Source organism: Dendropsophus ebraccatus, chromosome 12, assembly GCF_027789765.1.
Source record: "Dendropsophus ebraccatus isolate aDenEbr1 chromosome 12, aDenEbr1.pat, whole genome shotgun sequence".
Taxonomy (NCBI): Eukaryota; Metazoa; Chordata; class Amphibia; order Anura; family Hylidae; genus Dendropsophus; species Dendropsophus ebraccatus.
The window spans coordinates 73,214,559-73,232,916 of record NC_091465.1 but is presented as its reverse complement, the minus strand read 5'-3'; the positions used below and the strand labels follow the sequence as shown (position 1 = coordinate 73,232,916).

The following is an 18,358-nucleotide window of genomic DNA, read 5'->3' as shown; positions in this document are numbered from 1 at the left end:
GTCGCTGATGGAGAAGGATCTGGGTGTACTTGTAGATAATAGACTACAGAACAGTACACAATGTCAGTCAGCTGCTTCTAAGGCCAGTAGGATATTGTCATGCATTAAAACAGGCATGGACTCTCGGGACAGGGATATAATATTACCGCTTTATAAAGCTTTGGTGCGGCCTCATCTGGAGTATGCCGTCCAGTTTTGGAACCCGATTCATAAAAAGGATGTTCTAGAGCTGGAGAGGGTACAAAGACGGGCAACTAAACTAATAAGGGGAATGGAGCATCTTAGTTATGAGGAGAGATTAAAAGAATTACATTTGTTTAGTCTGGAGAAGAGACGTTTAAGGGGAGATATGATTAACTTATTTAAATATATAAATGGCCCCTACAAGAAATATGGTGAAAAGATGTTCCAGGTAAAACCCCCTCAAAGGACAAGAGGGCACTGCCTCCGCCTGGAGAAAAAAAGGTTCAGTCTCCGGAGGCGACAAGCCTTCTTTACCATGAGAACTGTGAATCTGTGGAACAGTCTACCACAGGATCTGGTCACAGCAAAAACAGTAGAGGGCTTCAAAACCGGGCTAGACAAGTTCTTAGAGCAAAATAATATAAATGCATATGTATAGAACCTATCACCCCTCCCCCTTCCCTGTATCCATCCCCTCCTTGGTTGAACTTGATGGACATGTGTCTTTTTTCAACCGTATTAACTATGTAACTATGTAACACTGCAACTCACCCACATGCACAAGTCCTAAATGTGCACATAGACAAACTGTTGAGCCTGGAGATGAAGCCCTATCGGCTGGTAGAGACAGAGGCTTTTAGTCAGCTTGTCAGGCACTGGCACAGTTCAAAGGAACAGAGAGTGAGTATGGTGGATCCTAATTTAGCTTCCTTGTCTTGTCCAGTTTTTGACAACACCGATTACAGGGTGTTCACCCTCCTTACTTACAATCTGACACCACTAGCACAAGAGGACGTAGTTCTGTGGACCATAAAGCGGGGGAGAGGAGGGGTGGAGCAGGCAGCTTGTCAATGGGCAGGGGAACACTCTCCAAGGCCTTTGACAGTTTCATGACACCCCAGCAAGACTATGTCACCGGTCCCCAGTCTAGACAGAGTAGGGGATAGGCCTTCATAAAGATAGTGAGGGAGTACCTTGCTAACCATATCAACGTATACAATCTGTGGGTAACTGCAGCTATATAGTAAATGCCACCCTCTTACACAGGAAATTTAGCAGTGAGCTTGAATGTGACTGCAGTCATAAATGAAGAAATAAGAAAATATACTGGTCACGCTAGTTTCTGGAGGTTGTCACCATCTTTCACAGGGCAATTAGCAGTGATCTTGGATGTGACTCACCACTTTTCCCCACCGCTGATTCGATTTCGAGTTTGAGTTTGACTTGGAGGTGCTGGGCTGCCCTGCCCCTAGCGTGTTGTCAGAGCAGGTCTTCAGTGCAGCTGGTGGCATCATAAGCGCACCCGCCTATCAACTGATAACGCTGACAGGCTGAGGTTTATTAATTTTCTTTCTTTCTTTATTTATTATTGCAGCCATATCCAAGCTCCCTGCTAATTACCCTGTGTAATTAGCAGTGAGCTTGGTTGTGTGTGACAACTGGTGTAACCTGGTGGCGGCTCTGCAACTTGGCAGCCTCACACATGTACCATGGCTGGCCCACGTCTTCAACCTAGTGTTGCTACGGTTCCTTAAAACTTACCCCAATTTGGCTGACTTGCTCACCAAGGTGCAGAGGATCTGTGCGCATTTCCGCAAGTCCACCAGGGAAAGTTACCCAATTGCTACAGTCAAATTCAAAGTCAAATTCAAACTCAAAACAGCGGTGGGGCGAAGTGGTGAGTCACATGATGCAGGGAATCACGGTATAGAAAGAACAATCAGCACTACTATGTCCAGTAATAGAGTATAAGTATTGTGGGAGTATTGCACTAAATCATACGGTGGTGCTCACTTATTGGATAGGCAAACCAATATCCTCAAAAGTAGAAACATTAGAGAGAGGCAATAAGGGCAATCACCATCAAAATAGTTTTCTTTCTTTATTATAAATTTGTGTTAAAAGTCCATGGTAATTAGAGCAGGTTACAAGGACGCCAGTTACTTCCCGGCAGCGTGACGGCTGTTTCGCGTAACTAATTACGCATCTCCAGACACTAGACACGACCACGGGTCCCAGGTAATATACCTATGGTTTGGATTCGTGTTACGTGTCCATGCTGTCCTATCCTAGTAAAACAAGGTTAAAAACTATTTTAATGGTGAGTGCCCTTATACTCTCTCTAATGTTTCTACTTTTGAGGATATTGGTTGGCCTATCCAATAAGTGAGCACTACCGCATGATTTAGTGCAATACTCCCACAATATTTATACTCTATTACTGGACATAGTAGCGCCGATTGCTTTTTCTATACCATGTTTCTATAAGACTGCTACTGTCATAATCTGAGCACACTATTTCATAGTCCACATTAATTTAACAAAATGGAAAACATGGACATACCTCCAGTACAGGAGGAAACAATGGAGTTTGCACTGAATGCAGGACTAGCAGACGCCAGTACTTTTTTATCCACTGCAACAGGCAAGACACAGTACAAGCCCTGAGCACTAAAAGTCTTGAATGTAAGATTCTGACACTCGCGGATAATGAAGTAAGAATGTTCTGGACAATAAGTTCACTAAAATCCTATGCACAATGTAACCGTATTCCTAGAAGTCTTAGGAGCTTCAGCGAATCAGGATAACAGAACAAAAGTTTCATGACTTTCAAAAAAAAACTGGATAATAAACTAACTAAACTACAAAACAAAATTAAAGATCAAAAGAAAGATAAATTCTTACGAGATAAGGAAGATTATGAGTCAGCAAAGAAAAACACGACAAACATATAAAAATAAAATTAAAAAATTCCCAAACAAGAAACCAAGACCAAAAAACAGGAAAAATAAACCAGAATCAAAAGAAGTCGCAAAAAAGAAATACTCTACAGATTTTTGGACAACAGAATCTGAATCTTCTTCTAACAAGAAAAACCAGAAGGGGCAGAGGGAGGAACAGAAGAAAAAATAGGAAGTGTGAAGAGAAAGACAGTGACCTGGCGACATTAAAAAATAAATGTAGTGATCCGCCGTTAGTGGTAAATCTTACAAACGTAGAACTAAATGAAGATGTGTTGTCATTATTAAATAAAGGCTTAAATTTTACTGTTACTGAAGAGTTTAATGCACTGGATTTTGAGATAGATATGTACAAAGCAATGAGGAAACTACAACAAAAAAATTTTTATGCCACACATCCCCCACAGGGAAAATCCACATCTCCCGAAGGAGAGAAGCCTGCTAAACCCGGACAATTGGGCTTTTTCTTAGCAGGTGCAGAGGATGATACGGACATCGCTTGTCTATCCACACTTATAGAACTGGCAGAAGAGGATGGCAATGAAGTAAGGAGAAGAGAAGTGGTAAAACCTATATATACTGGTGGAACAAAGTCAACATTTTCACCCCCTATACCAGCAGGGAGTAATCTGGATGTATCTGGCAAAAAAATTTATGGAGGATATTAAAGCCTTAATCTACCCTAAAGCCAATGCAAACTTAACTTAACCATATGGCCAATATCTGCGACTATGCCGTATAAACAACATAGACTCTACTTACCTCACATAAGTGGGCAAACTCATGGAACACCTTCCACATCGAGGACACCCTAGAGAACTACTGGAAAAAGAAAAAGCGTATAAAAAACTCAAACAGATTTACTAAAAAGTAAGAAAACTTAATCTAAAGAAAGCCGTTTTACATTTACTTTTAAATACAGCCCTATGGCAGAAGAAATAAAAAAAATCCATCCTCAGACATTGGGACATAATTAAAGATGGTCGCATAATCTCACAACACTACTCTGGTAAACCCATGGTAGCATTTAAGAGATGCAAAAACATTTGTGATAAGTTAGAAGTAAATTCACAAGTGAACACAAAAATCCTACATGGCTGGACAAGCAACGACCTAAAGGTAATTTCAAATGCAATAACAGCTCATGGTGTAATCAGTTTATGGAAAATAAAAAAGTAACACTTGGAGGCGTGACATATACTATCAATGAAACAATATGTTGTCGTTCACACAATGCGGTTTATGCAATCACATGTGACTGCGGAGTCTATTACTTAGGCAAAACTATAAGATCCCTAAACAGACTGTTCTATGAGCATGTTAGATCCATCAAAACAAAAAGAGGATTACCAAGGCTCATTATCCACATTATTGAAAAACATGCAGGAATAGAGCTGCTAAAACCTCTATATGCACAACCTACAAAGAGAATCAATATAAGCTGATGCTCTTCTGGTATCATACACCCGAGTTCCTTCATGCTATAAATCCGACACTATCAAATGTCTGCTGGAGATGCCAGGGGGATGTAGGCTCCCTTCAGCACATTTACTGGTCTTGCCCCCCAATTGCCTCTTACTGGGACATGGTGAAGGATCTGATCAAAGAGGTTGTAGGTATTGAGATCACGCCGGACCAAGTTTTCTATCTCTTTAACGTACCGTCAGTGAAATTGGGGCGCAAGACCATGAAATTGCTTCTCCACATCCTTACAGCCGCACGATGCCTCATAGCCAGGTTTTGGAAGCGGACAGTTCCCCCCACACGAAACGACTTATATGCTCGTATCCTTGATGTGAGGAATATGGAGCAGTTAACAGCTATGCTTAATAATAGACAAGATCATCTTAAGCAGGTCTGGAAACTGTGGGATGTGTTCTGGGCCGAACAGGAGTCCACAAGGACCAGGCCGCACCGTACTACTTGCCCCTCGGGTGACAGGAGTCCCTCTCTGTAACCTTTCCCCTGTGTGTGTTTTTTCTTTTGTCTTGTCTACCCCCTCCCTTTCCCACTGAGTCTATTCAGATTTAAGGTTGCCTTTTTATGTGGCCCTCCCTTGGGCTTGGTATTTCTATTTCTTTTTCTTTTTATTCTATATTTTTTCTTTTTTGAGTTGTGGGCATAGTCCATGCCTACATATGTTCCTGAGTGTGGGCTCTGACTGATTTTTTGTATTGAGCTGTGTAAGCTTTTATATAGCTTATTGGTTGTTACACACGTTGTATGACATGTTAACTGTTGTTTCAAAATGGAAAAAAACAAAAAACCTTTCAATAAATATACAATTAAAAAAAAAAAAAAAAGAAAAACATGCAGGAAATATGAACGTCATGAAATTCATGGGTCTGAAAAGAATACAAGCGAGCCTCGGCACTGAAATCAATAAACGGCTACTACAAGAAGAAGCAAAAATTATTTTAGCCACAAATGCTCAAGGTCCTCTAGGTCTAAATGACCAAATCGAACTGAATATGTTTATCTAAAATTATCCGTCCATTTCAGGTATACCTCGGCAATACCTTTACAGGGCTTCAGAGCTGAAGGTAATCAGAGTCCCGTCCACAAGACTTGCTGCTACAGATGGTGCACTCCCGTACAGAGACAGTATCTACAAAATGATTCAGCTTCGAAGAAGACAGTGGAGGCACTCACCAAGTTGTAGCAAATAGTGAATAAACTTTATTCCTTCATATGGCAACACACGGACACGGATGAGTATCAGGCATATAGCTGTTTCACACGACACAATGTGCTTGTTCACAGCCCTGACGTCATCACGTTTCTCCGTCTTTAAATACACTTAGTAATTAACATATTTAAAAACATATCCACACATTAAAAATAGATACAATGACATCTTACAAAGTGCAATATTCAAGATTAGCTAGTAAGCAAATATAGGGACTACCAGCAGGTACCGTTGACCCTGGATCGATCGTAGAGACCCAAAGGGCCCAACGCATCCATTCTTAAATTCAGTTTCCTTTTGCAACAATTTGGTCTCACGGTTGCCCCCTTCCGATCCTTGCTTTACCTGGAGTAAACCCATAAAGCAAATATCAGATGTATCACTATTGTGGAACATACGCATATGGGCAATAAATTGTGGGCATCCCTTGCCTGAACATATCAAGCGAACATGTTCAGAAAAACGTTATTACTTGGGTAAGACAATACGTCCCATGTATAAATACCAGCAAGTGCAGATCTGTACGAGATGTAATGAAGTCCTTTACAATCCATGTATGGCCACCTAGCATCACTCTCTTTACATTATTTAACCGTTCGCAATGGTGGCAATGGTGGCATTTATAATTACCACTTATCTCATTATGTGACAGGCTACGGGCTTTTGAGCATCCAGTGTTAATAATATCAGGGGGATAACCACGCTCAAGTAAATGTTGTGCTAATTTCTCTGCTTGGGCCTCAAACAATGCATCGGTATTATTAATCCTGCGTAACCGTATGAATCATAATGCCTTCCAGTTCGCTGATCAGTGGTACTGTCAGCGGGCTGGGACGGCGATGGTGACGCCGGTCGCCCCAACTTTCGCCAATCTTTTTTGGCGGAATGGGAGGATGCAATGATTTTTAACATGCAGAATTTTTTTATTTCTAAGATAGCATTATTCCCTAGATATATAGATGACATACTGATAGTCTGGTCTGGGATGGAACAGGAATTCCAACATTTTGTAGATTACGTCAATCAGAATGAATTTAATATGACATTTACCTCGGAATTTGGGGGTAATAAATTACATTTTCTGGATGTTCAACTTGAGATAGTGGAGAATCAGTTACAGGTTAGCGGGAATCGCAAGCCTGCGGCAACAAATATGCTCTTAAACTATCAGAGTTACTACCCTGTTCACATAAAGCATGCAGTACTGTATGGTCAGTTCATACGTTCAACGTTTACTTGAGCGTAATTATCCCCTGATATTATTAACACTGCATGCTCAAAAGCCCGTAGCCTGTCACGTAGATGATTGAGACAACATAGAGAAAAAAGTGGTGCAACTCTCCCTAGGTTCGTGTTCACATTTTGACACTCTCCCACAGATGCATTAATTAGATCAGCAATTTTTAAACATTGGCGGTTGTTAGAGGGTGAAAAAGCATTGTCTAAGGTAACTGCTCAACTTCCTCTGGTAGCATTCCGCAGGTGTAAAAACCTTAGGGATGAATTGGTAAGGGGAAGGTTTAGTAACAGAGAGAACTATAATTAAAATTCGGTTCAGGGAAGAAAAAGAGTGCTGCACCTCACACCTATGGCTGATACTAGTACCTCTCGGTACAACAACGGTACAAACAGCACAAGTCTGGATAAGGTATTGCACTCACCATAGCTATTAAAGATAGAATGGGACAGACAGGAGGGATTAAAACCATGAGCACTCAGGTGTCTCCTGCTAATTGCGGTCATGTGGGTCTCACCAGGAGGAGTGCAAAACACAGAGAAAAGAGAGAAACAAAACACAGTTCAGGGAAGAAAAAGAGTGCTGCACCTCACACCTATGGCTGATCCTAGTACCTCTCGGCTGCATAAAAAACATCAGAATTCTGTATGTGAATTGATCAAGCCAGAATGCCTCATGTACCGCGTGCAGGTATATGATACACATGGGTCTCTACACTAAGTCCACACTGTGCCAAAATGTTAGTGGCAAAATTTGGTCACTACTTTGTGTGTTTTTTGTGAAAAACATCAAAATATCATGAAAAATTAAAAAAATTAGCATTTTATGAACTTTGAAATTCTCTGCTTCTAAAAAAAGAACGTCGTAGCACATAAATTAGTTACTAAGTCACATTAACAATATGTCTTCTTTATTCTGGCATAATTTGGTAAACATATTTTACTTTTTTAGGGTGTTATGGGGCTTAGAAATTTATCAGCAAATTATCACATTTTCGTGAAACTGATTTTTTTAGGGACCAGTTCTTTTTTTAAACGGATTTAGAAGTCTGGTATCCTGAAAACCCCCATAAGTGACCACATTTTGGAAACTACACACCTTAAAGAATTAATCTAGGGGTATAATGAGCATATTAACCCTACAGGGGCTGGAGGAAAGTATTCACAATTAGGCAGTAAAAAAAATGGAAAATTTTAATTTTCCAATAATATATACGTTTAGATTAAAGTTTCTCATTTTCAAAAGGAATATGAGACAAAAAGCACCCCAAAATTTGTAATACAGGTTCTCTTGAGTACAACGGTACCCCATATGTGGGCGTAAACCACTGTATGTGCACACAGCAGGGCTCAGAAGGAAGGGAGCGTCAATTAGCTTTTCCAATGCAAATTTTGCTGAAGAAGTTTTTGAGCGCCAGGTGCGTTTGCAGTGCCCCTGTAGTGTCAGCAGAGAGAAAACCCCCCATAAGTCACCCCATTTTGGAAAGTGCACCCCTCAAAGTATTCATCTTGGTGTGTGGTGACCATTTTGACCCCACAGGTATTAGAGGAAAGTATTCAAAAGTAGACAGAAAAAATGAAAAACTCAAATTTTTCCAATATTATGTTCTTTTAGTTTGAAATTTCTCAATTTTATGAGGAACAAGAGGAAAAAAGTACCCCAAAATTTGTAACGCAGGTTCTCCTAAGTGAAAAGGTACCTCATATGTGAGCATAAACCACTGCATAGGCACACAGGAGGGCTCAGAAGGAAAGGAGCGCCAATTAGCTTTTTCAATGCAGATTTTGCTGAAGAAGTTACCGAGCGCCAGGTGCGTTTGCAGAGCCCCTGTAGTGTCCGCAGAGTAAAATCTCCCAATAAGTCACCCCATTTTGGAAAGTGCACCCCTCAAAGAATTTATTTTGGGGTGTGGTGAGCATTTTGACCCCACAGGTATTTGAGGAAAGTATTCAAAAGTAGACAGTAAAAATGAAAAACTCGAATTTTTCCAATAATATGTTCCTTTAGTTTGAAATTTCTCAAAGAACAGGAGAGAAATGTCACCCCAATATATGTAAAGCAGGTTCTCCTGAGTAGAACGGTACCCCATATGTGGGCATAAACTACTGCATGGGCACACAGCCGGGCTCAGAAGGGAAGGAGCGCCAATTAGCATTTTCAGTGCAGATTTTTCTGAAGAAGTTTCTGAGCGCCAGGTGCGATTGCAGAGCCCCTGTAGTGTCAGCAGAATAGATTCCCCCCAAAAGTCACCCCATTTTGGAAAGTGCACCCCTCAAAGAATTCATCTTGGGGTGTGGTGACCATTTTTACCCCACAGGTATTAGAGGAAAGTATTCAAAATTGGCCAGTAAAAATGAAAAACTCAAATTTTTCCAATAATATGTTCGTTTAGTTTGAAATTTCTCAATTTGACGAGGAACAGGAGAGAAAACGTACCCCAAAATCTGTAACGCAGGTTCTCCTGAGTACAACGGTACCCCATATGTGGGCATAAACCACTGTATGGGCACACAGCAGGGCTCAGAAGGAAAGGAGCGCCAATTTACAGGAGCAAAACCGCAGCTAGTAATGGTTATTAGAATAGCGCAGTTACTAAAATAAAATTAAAAAAATGAGATTACAGGTAATCTGGGGTGGTTACGGACAACCTGCAGTGGTCACGGGCAACCTGCTGTGGTTACGGCAACGTGGGGTGGTTACGGGCAACGTGGGGTGGTTATGGGCAACGTGTGGTGGTCATGGGCAACCTGCTGTGGTTACGGCAACGTGGGGTGGTTACAGGCAACGTGGGCTGGTTACAGGCAACATGGGCTGGTTACGGGCAACCTGCTGTGCTTACAGACAATCTGGGATGATTACGGGAAACGTAGGGTGGTTACGGGCAACCTGCAGTGCTTACAGACAATCTGGGGTCGATACGGGCAACGTGGGGTGGTTACGGGCAACCTGCAGTGCTTACAGACAATCTGGGGTGGTTACGGGCAACGTGGGGTGGTTACGGGCAACCTGCAGTGCTTACAGACAATCTGGGGTGGATACGGGCAACCTGCAGTGCTTACTGACAATCTGGGGTGGTTACGGGCAATGTGGGGTGGTTACGGATAAACTGAAGTTCTTATAGGCAATCTGGGGTGGATACCTGTAATCTGGCATGGGCACCGCAATCTGGAGGGGGTCATTGGCAATTTGGGGTGGTCAGAGGTGCCGTGGCGTGGTCAGAGGCGATGTGTGGGGGTCAGAGGCGACGTGTGGAGGTCAGAGGCGACGTGTGGTGGTCAGCGGGAACGTGCGGTGGTCAGAGGCAACGTGCGGTGGTCAGAGGCAACGTGCGGTGGTCAGAGGCATCGTGGCGTGGTCAGAGGCATTGTGGCGTGGTCAGAGGCAACGCGCGGTGGTTACGTGCAATCTGGGGGGGTTACATGTAATCTGGCATGATTACAGGGAACCTGGGGGGTTATGTGCAACCTGGAAGGGTTACAGACAATCTGGGATTGTTACTGATAAACTGAAGTGCTTATAGGTAATCTGGGGTGGGTACATGTAATTTGGGGTGGTTACGGGCAATCTGGAGGGGGTCACTGGCAACGTGCGGTGGTTACGGGCAACGTGCGGTGGTTACGGGCAACGTGCGGTGGTTACGGATAATCTGGGGAGGGGTTAGGGGTAATTTGGGAGTAAACTGCAATTATTACTATAATAAAAAGTGTGTGTTTTTTATTTTTTTGTATGTTTGTCACTTTTTGTACTTTACATATTAATTTTCACTGTATTTCTATGATTGCTGTGATATTTTCTATCTCAGTAATCATAGTTCAGTGACAGAGACCAAATTGGTTTCTGTCACTTTAAATTTTCAGAGTTGGCTGGTTGTGAAGCGCATGCGCACTTCATAACCAGCCAGAACGTCGAGGAGGACGGAGCTCAAGGATCAGGTGAGTATATGGGGAAGGGCGGGTGACTGGGGAACGGGGGTGACAGGGGGGGTGGGGAGCGACTTGGGGGGTAGGGGGACATCACTTTTTATCCCCTGTCACCAATCATTCATGGTAACGGGATAAAAAGTGCCGGGAGCACATGGTACAAGCGATCAGCTGATCTGAGGTCTGGGGGACACTTATTTCATCTCCCCCCGCCGTAGATTCACGGCGGGGGGAGATGAAAGGCGGCGGCAGCAATCCCCTTTACCGACGGCCGCCGCTATAACGTTAATAGCGGCGATCGTCGGTTGGGGGGGGGCTGGGATGGACCCCACACACTGCCCCAACCCCTCAGCTACCTCCGGTAGCCGGGGGGATGGGGTGGGGGCCGTCCCGGCCCGCAGCCTTATTCTCTGCCATCGCCGTAAAAAGCTGATGGCAGCAGAATAAGGACCCTTAGTGACCGCCGTAAAAAGCCGTATCGGCGGTCACTAAGGGGTTAATAGCTGTGGTGAGTGCAATACCTTATCCAGACTTGTGCTGTTTGGGGGCAGCTTCCTCCGCCGGCGGTGCTGGCTGGGTTTTGGTGTGGCATTTTTGGGTCTGGTCCTGTGGCATGGGGGTTGCAGGGCCGTTCCATGGCCTCCCTTCCCTGACTGTGCACGCCTGCGGGGGTGGTGGTCGCTGACTGGCACAGTGTGGACTTAGTGTAAGGACCCATGTGTATCAGATACCTGCACGCGGTACATGGGGCAGTGTAGCTTAATCAATTCACATACAGAATTCTGATGTTTTTTATGCAGCCGAGAGGTACTAGTATCAGCCATAGGTGTGAGGTGCAGCACTCTTTTTCTTCCCTGAACCGTATTTTGTTTCTCTCTTTTCTCTGTGTTTTGCACTCCTCCTGGTGAGACCCACATGACCGTAATTAGCACTAGACACCTGAGTGCTCATGGTTTTAATTCCTCTTGTCTGTCCCATTCTATCTTTGATAGCTATGGTGAGTGCAATACCATATCCAGACTTGTGCTGTTTGGGGGTAGCTTCCTCCGCGGGCGGTGCTGGCTGGGTTTTGGTGTGGCATTTTTGGGTCTGGTCCTGTGGCATAGGGGTTGCAGGGCCGTTCAATGGCCTCCCTTCCCTGACTGTGCACGCCTGCGGGGGTGGTGGTCGCTGACTGGCATAGTGTGGACTTAGTGTAGGGACCCATGTGTATCAGATACCTGCACGCGGTACATGGGGCAGTGTGGCTTGATCAATTCACATACAGAATTCTGATGTTTTTTATGCAGCCAAGAGGTACTAGTATCAGCCATAGGTGTGAGGTGCAGCACTCTTTTTCTTCCCTGAACCTTATAATTAAAATTCTACAGTATGTGGTTAGGTAGAGGTAATGAAATAAGTGGTAATTATAAATGCCACCATTGCGAACAGTTAAATGATGTAAAGAGTCACGCTAGGTGGCCATACATGGATTGTGAAGGACTTCATTACGTGTCGTACAGCCTTTTTGGTCTATGCAGTGATCTGCACTTGCGGGTATTATTACTTTGGTAAGACAAAAAGTCCCATGTAGAAATGTTTTGCTGACCAAGTTCGTTCGATACGTACAGGCTCTGCTGCTTGCAGTCAACCCCGTCTAGCTGCCCGCAACCAAAAAAGTTTAAAAAAACTTTAAAAAAAAATAAAAAAAGTTTGTTTGTTTGTTTGTGATAAGCTGTTCTAGGGGACACTAAGGGCCCTATTCCACAGTAACGATAATCGGCTGGATCGGCCCCATTTGGCCCGATTCGGCCGATTATCGTTCGGTGAAATAGAGAGAACGATCAGCCGATGATCGTGTCATCGGCTGATTGTTCATTTAGGGCCAGACCTAAAATCATCGTTCCCCCACCGCGCATCGCTACGGTTGAATAGCGGTGCGCGGCGGGCGACCGACAATTTGAGAAGAAACAACAGCAGCAGCATCATACATTACCTGGCTGCAGGGCTTCTTCTCCGCGCTGTCTTCATCCCCGGGTCCCGCGCGCTCTATCTTCTGAATGGCCGGTCAGCTGACAGAGCGCTCAGCCAATCACAGGCCGGGACCGCCGCGCCCTGTGATTGGCTGAGTGTGGCCTGTCAGCTGATCGGCCATTCAGAAGATAGAGCGCGGGGGACCCGGGGAGGAGACGGAGCGGAGGACAAGCCCTGCAGCCAGGTAATGTATGATGCTGCAAGGGCTGCAAGGACATCGATAACGATGTCCTTGCAGCCCTCGCTCAACGATCATCGGGCCGTGAAATAGGCCCAGTAAACAAGCGGCGATCTAGCAGATCGCCGCTCGTTTACATCGTTGATCGGGCCCTCCTCGGCCCGTGGAATAGGACCCTAAGGGTCCATTTACACAGAAAGATTATCTGGCAGATTATCTGCCAAAGATTTGAAGCCAAAGCCAGGAATGGATTTGAAAAAAGGAGAAATCTCAGGCTTTTCTTTATTACTTGATCTCTGTTTATAGTCTATTCCGGGCTTTGGCTTCAAATCTTTGGCAGATAATCTGTCAGATAATCTTTCTGTGTAAATGGACCCTAAGTCAACGCCCCACAAAAGCTGTCCGTTTGTGCTCTGCTGGTTGCCATCACACCCGTTTAGCCACCCGCAACCAAAATAGTTTAAAAAAACTTAAAAAAAAAAAAAAAAAAAGTTTGTTTGTTTGTGATCAGCTGTTCTAGGTGAAGCTAAGTCAGCGCCCCACAAAAGCTGTCCGTTTGTGCTCTGCTGGTTGCCGTCACACCCGTTTAGCCACCCGCAACCAAAAAAGTTTAAAGCAACTTAAAAAAAAAATAAAAAAGTTTGTTTGTTTGTGATCAGCTGTTCTAGGTGAAGCTAAGTCAGCGCCCCACAAAAGCTGTCCGTTTGTGCTCTGCTGGTTGCCGTCAACCCCGTCTAGCTGCCCGCAACCAAAAAAGTTTAAAAAAAACTTCAAAAAAAATAAATAAAAAAAGTTTGTTTGTTTGTTTGTGATAAGCTGTTCTAGGTGACGCTAAGTCAGCGCCCCACAAAAGCTGTCCGTTTGTGCTCTGCTGGTTGCCGTCACACCCGTTTAGCCACCCGCAACCAAAAAAGTTTAAAACAACTTAAAAAAAAAATAAAAAAGTTTGTTTGTTTGTTTGTGATCAGCTGTTCTAGGTGACGCTAAGTCAGCGCCCCACAAAAGCTGTCCGTTTTTACTCTGCTGGTTGCCGTCAAACCCGTTTAGCCACCCGCAACCAAAAAAAGAATAATTGTTTTTTTTTGTGATAACCTGTACATTTCTGCTTTGCTGTGTGCCTCCAACCCACAAAGCAATAGTCACTGAAACTTTGTGCCTTCTGGCCAATAGATTATGTCTTTTTCAAAATTTACACCAACCAAACAACTATGTCCAAGCGTCCTACTTCCAGCACTTCCCAGGCAAGGACTGCAACGGCAGGCGGTGAGGGTAGGAGGAGTGGCAGCACCCGGCTTCAGTGACAGCCGGGGCAACAGGCGTGGCAGCAGGGTGCAGCTACCCCAGACGCCCACGGGTCATGTAAGAACCACACAGCCAGCGGTTCTAGATTGGCTTACCCAATCCTCCAGTTCCACTGCCCAAAGCTCCCAAACGAGGTCGGCTGGATCATCCGACACCGCCCTTACATGGGACGGTGAGCGACAGTCCTCGGCCCCCTCCCCTGTTATTAATATGCCACTCACCTTTGGGGCACCTTCTGCCAGGGAACTCTTGGCAAACCTTGATTTGCCCTTGGAGTCTCTACCACTTTTTAGTGATGATGATGTGGAGGAGGTAGTAGTCCCCCAAAGGCAGCAGGTGGAACGTGCAGAGGCTGCAGAGGAGGTGTCGGCTGTAAGCAGTCAACAGAGTCAGGGAGGGGCATCCAGTGCCACACCTGAGATCCTGTCCCAGCCCTTGGAGGAAAGTAGCAGTGGTGGTGATGATGATGTCGCTGATCGGACGTGGCGCCTTCAAGCAACATTATCTGTGAGGTGCTGTGAGGAAAGTGAGGTGCTACCGAAGCCTGGAATCGATCAACTGCTGCCTCCTCCTCAAGTAGCCTCTCCTCTATAGTACTGGCCTTGAATCAATCAACTGCTGCCTCCTCCTGCTCTTCAAGTAGTCTGTTTTTAAATATACTGGCCTGGAATCGATCAACTGCTGCCTCCCCCTCAAGTAGCCTCTCCTCGATAATACTGGCCTGGAATCAATCAACTGCTGCCTCCTCCTGCTCTTCAAGTAGTCTGTTTTTAAATATACTGGCCTGGAATCGATCAACTGCTGCCTCCTCCTTCTCCTAAAGTAGCCTCTCCTCGATAATACTGGCCTTGAATCAATCAACTGCTGACTCCTCCTGCTCTTCAAGTAGTCTGTTTTTAAATATACTGGCCTGGAATCGATCAACTGCTGCCTCCTCCTTCTCTTCAAGTAGCCTTACTGGCCTGGAATCGATCAACTGATGCCTCCTCCTCAAGTAGCCTCTTCTCGATAATACTGGCCTTGAATCAATCAATTGCTGCCTCATCCTCCTCAATTAGCCTCTCCTCAATAATACTGGCCTGGAATCGATTAACTGCTGCCTCCTCCTCCTCCTCCTCCAGTAGCCTCTCCTCGATAATACTGGCCTGGAATCGATCAACTGCTGCCTCCTCCTCAAGTAGCCTCTCCTGGATAATACTGGCTTTGAATCAATCAACTGCTGCCTCATCCTCCCCAATTAGCCTCTCCTCCATAATACTGGCCTGGAATCGATCAACTGCTGCCTCCTCCTCCTCAAGTAGCCTCTCCTCGATAATACTGGCCTGGAATCGATCAACTGCTGCCTCCTTCTGCTCTTCAAGTAGTCTGTTTTTAATTATACTGGCCTGAAATCGATCAACTGCTGCCTCATCCTCCTCAATTAGCCTCTCCACGATAATACTGGCATGGAGTCAATCAACTGCTGCCCCCTCCTGCTCTTAAAGTAGTCTGTTTTTATTTATACTGGCCTGAAATCGATCAACTGTTGCCTCACTCTCCTCAATTAGGCTCTCCTCCATAATACTGGCCTGGAATCGATCAACTGCTGCCTCCTCCCCCTCAAGTAGCCTCTCCTCGATAATACGGGCCTGGAATCAATAAACTGGTGCCTCCTCTTCCTCAAGCAGCCTCTCCTCGATAATACTGGCCTGGAATCAATCAATTGCTGCCTCCTCCTGCTCTTCAAGTAGTATGTTTTTAATTATACTGGCGTTAAATCGATCAACTGCTGCCTCATCCTCCTTAATTAGCCTCTCCTCGATAATACTGGCCTGGAATCAATCAACTGCTGCCTCCTCCAGCTCTTCAAGTAGTCTGTTTTTAATTATACTGGCCTGGAATCGATTAACTGCTGCCTCCTCCTCCTCAAGTAGCCTCTCCTCGATAATACTGGCCTGGAATTGATCAACTGCTGCCTCCTCCTCAAGTAGCCTCTCCTCGCTAATACTGGCTTTGAATCAATCAACTGCTGCCTCATCCTCCCCAATTAGCCTCTCCTCCATAATACTGGCCTGGAATCGATCAACTGCTGCCCCCTCCTGCTCTTCAAGTAGTCTGTTTTTAATTATACTGGCCTGAAATCGATCAACTGCTGCCTCATCCTCCTCAATTAGCCTCTCCTCGATAATGCTGGCCTGGAATCAATCAACTGCTGCCTCCTCCTGCTCTTCAAGTAGTCTGTTTTTATTTAAACTGGCCTGAAATCGATCAACTGCTGCCTCATCCTCCTCAATTAGGCTCTCCTCCATAATACTGGCCTGGAATCGATCAACTGCTGCCTCCTTCTCCTCAAGTAGCCTCTCCTCGATAATACTGGCCTGGAATCGATAAACTGCTGCCTCCTCTTCCTCAAGCAGCCTCTCCTCGATAATACTGGCCTGGAATCAATCAATTGCTGCCTCCTCCTGCTCTTCAAGTAGTATGTTTTTAATTATAGTGGCCTGAAATCGATCAACTGCTGCCTCATCCTCCTTAATTAGCCTCTCCTCGATAATACTGGCCTGGAATCGATCAACTGCTGCCTCCTCCTCCTCCATAATGCAGACAACAAAAAAGAAAGTCCTGCCTAAACAACATACAGTGCAACAAAACCATATAAAAAAACGAAGAAAATTGCACAATTATTTAGAAGTATAACAAAGTCCTTTATTTACATGTACAAAAAAATTGATAAAAACTAGGGAATTTCATGGGAAAAGACACAGATAACATAAGGCCAGAGGGGGAGAAAGATGTGGTAAACCAATGTAAAATTTGAGATTATCAGTGCTGCAATATTATGTGTACCAATTGCAACACTACCATCTAGTGGTCACTAAAATTATGGCAATGACAAGTGTTTAACCTGCAAAGCAGTGACAACATAGATATAGTATAATAAGATATAGTATAATGGAGGAGAGACTGTTTGTAACCCCTCAGCGGCTGGTCAGGTAATAAATAGAGCACCACAAGTAAGGCCCTACAGATTCCAATTACTAAACGACCACACAAGTCAGACAAACCAACACTGAGATCTTACCCCCGTCCAGCCCACCAGCCCGACGTACGTTTCGCTCACTTCATCAGGAGCTCCGAAAAGTTCGCCGTATCGAACCGAACCAAACTTTTCAAAAGTTTGCTCATCCCTAGTCTTAACGATCGATCCAGAGTCCACGGTACCTGCTGGTAGTCCCTATATTTGCTTACTAGCTAATCTTGAATATTGCACTGTGTAAGATGCAAAAAACAAAGTTTCAGCAGCACGAGAAAAAAAATGAGGGTGCAAGTCTCACCAAACCGGACCCAGGTTCTTATGTAATATCCAAGAAGATGTAGGAGACCGCACTTCCAAAAAGAATATCCACTTTATTCACACCAATGCAACGTTTCGGCTATATGTGTGTAGCCTTTCTCAAGCAGTGATACAAAAGCACTCCAGTGTCGGAGTATATATACATGTGTACATAATTAATCAATCAAGTGAAAAAATATATAAACAATGTGAAAAAAATGTAATCCATAGTAGCAAAATAGTGCATCAACACATGATTTCATAGAGAACAAGTAGGAGACCAAACTCTCATGGTCGTAAGTTGTGATAGATATAAGTACAGTGCAGAAACAAGTATGCAAGCATAATGAGGTGACATTCACAGCTGTGATAACAAACAAAAACAAGAATACATACATACAAAGCGCCAGAGCAGGGAATCCACATGGAGAGGACCGCACCGGGAACGCTAGCGTCGCCCGCGGATGACGTCACACTCGGCTCTGCGCCCGGACCACGATAAGACCACATGACATGGGGATGTCACGTGATCAACGCGATCTCGGGCGCATGCGCCGGGCAGTCACCAAGCCAGCAGCGGCACACGCATGCCCAGTGGGGGCCAGAGGAATCAGCCACCATATTGAAAAAGGGAAAACTGCCCTTATGCAAAGTATGGGTCAAAATATTATACTAATGAAGAATATGGCAAAGGCTTAAACGGACTGTAAGCAATGAAAAACTAATATGGGTGTAATTGTGGGCAAAGGTATGGGGAGAATTCATATTAATATATCTAATAA

General features: G+C 44.6%; 1 protein-coding gene across 2 annotated transcripts in view; it reads right to left on the bottom strand.

The window, feature by feature from the left end:
- The window catches only part of LOC138769488 (32 kDa beta-galactoside-binding lectin-like), a 60,350-nt gene that overhangs the window by 29,271 nt on the left and 12,721 nt on the right, over positions 1-18,358 (bottom strand). The window contains exon 2 of one of the 2 annotated variants that reach the window (XM_069948005.1): positions 3,687-3,746. In XM_069948005.1, the coding sequence (XP_069804106.1) occupies positions 3,687-3,725 (39 nt within the window). In that variant the 5' untranslated portion in view covers positions 3,726-3,746. The remainder of the gene's footprint in view (positions 1-3,686; positions 3,747-18,358) is intronic. The other variant, XM_069948004.1, reaches the window with a different exon arrangement.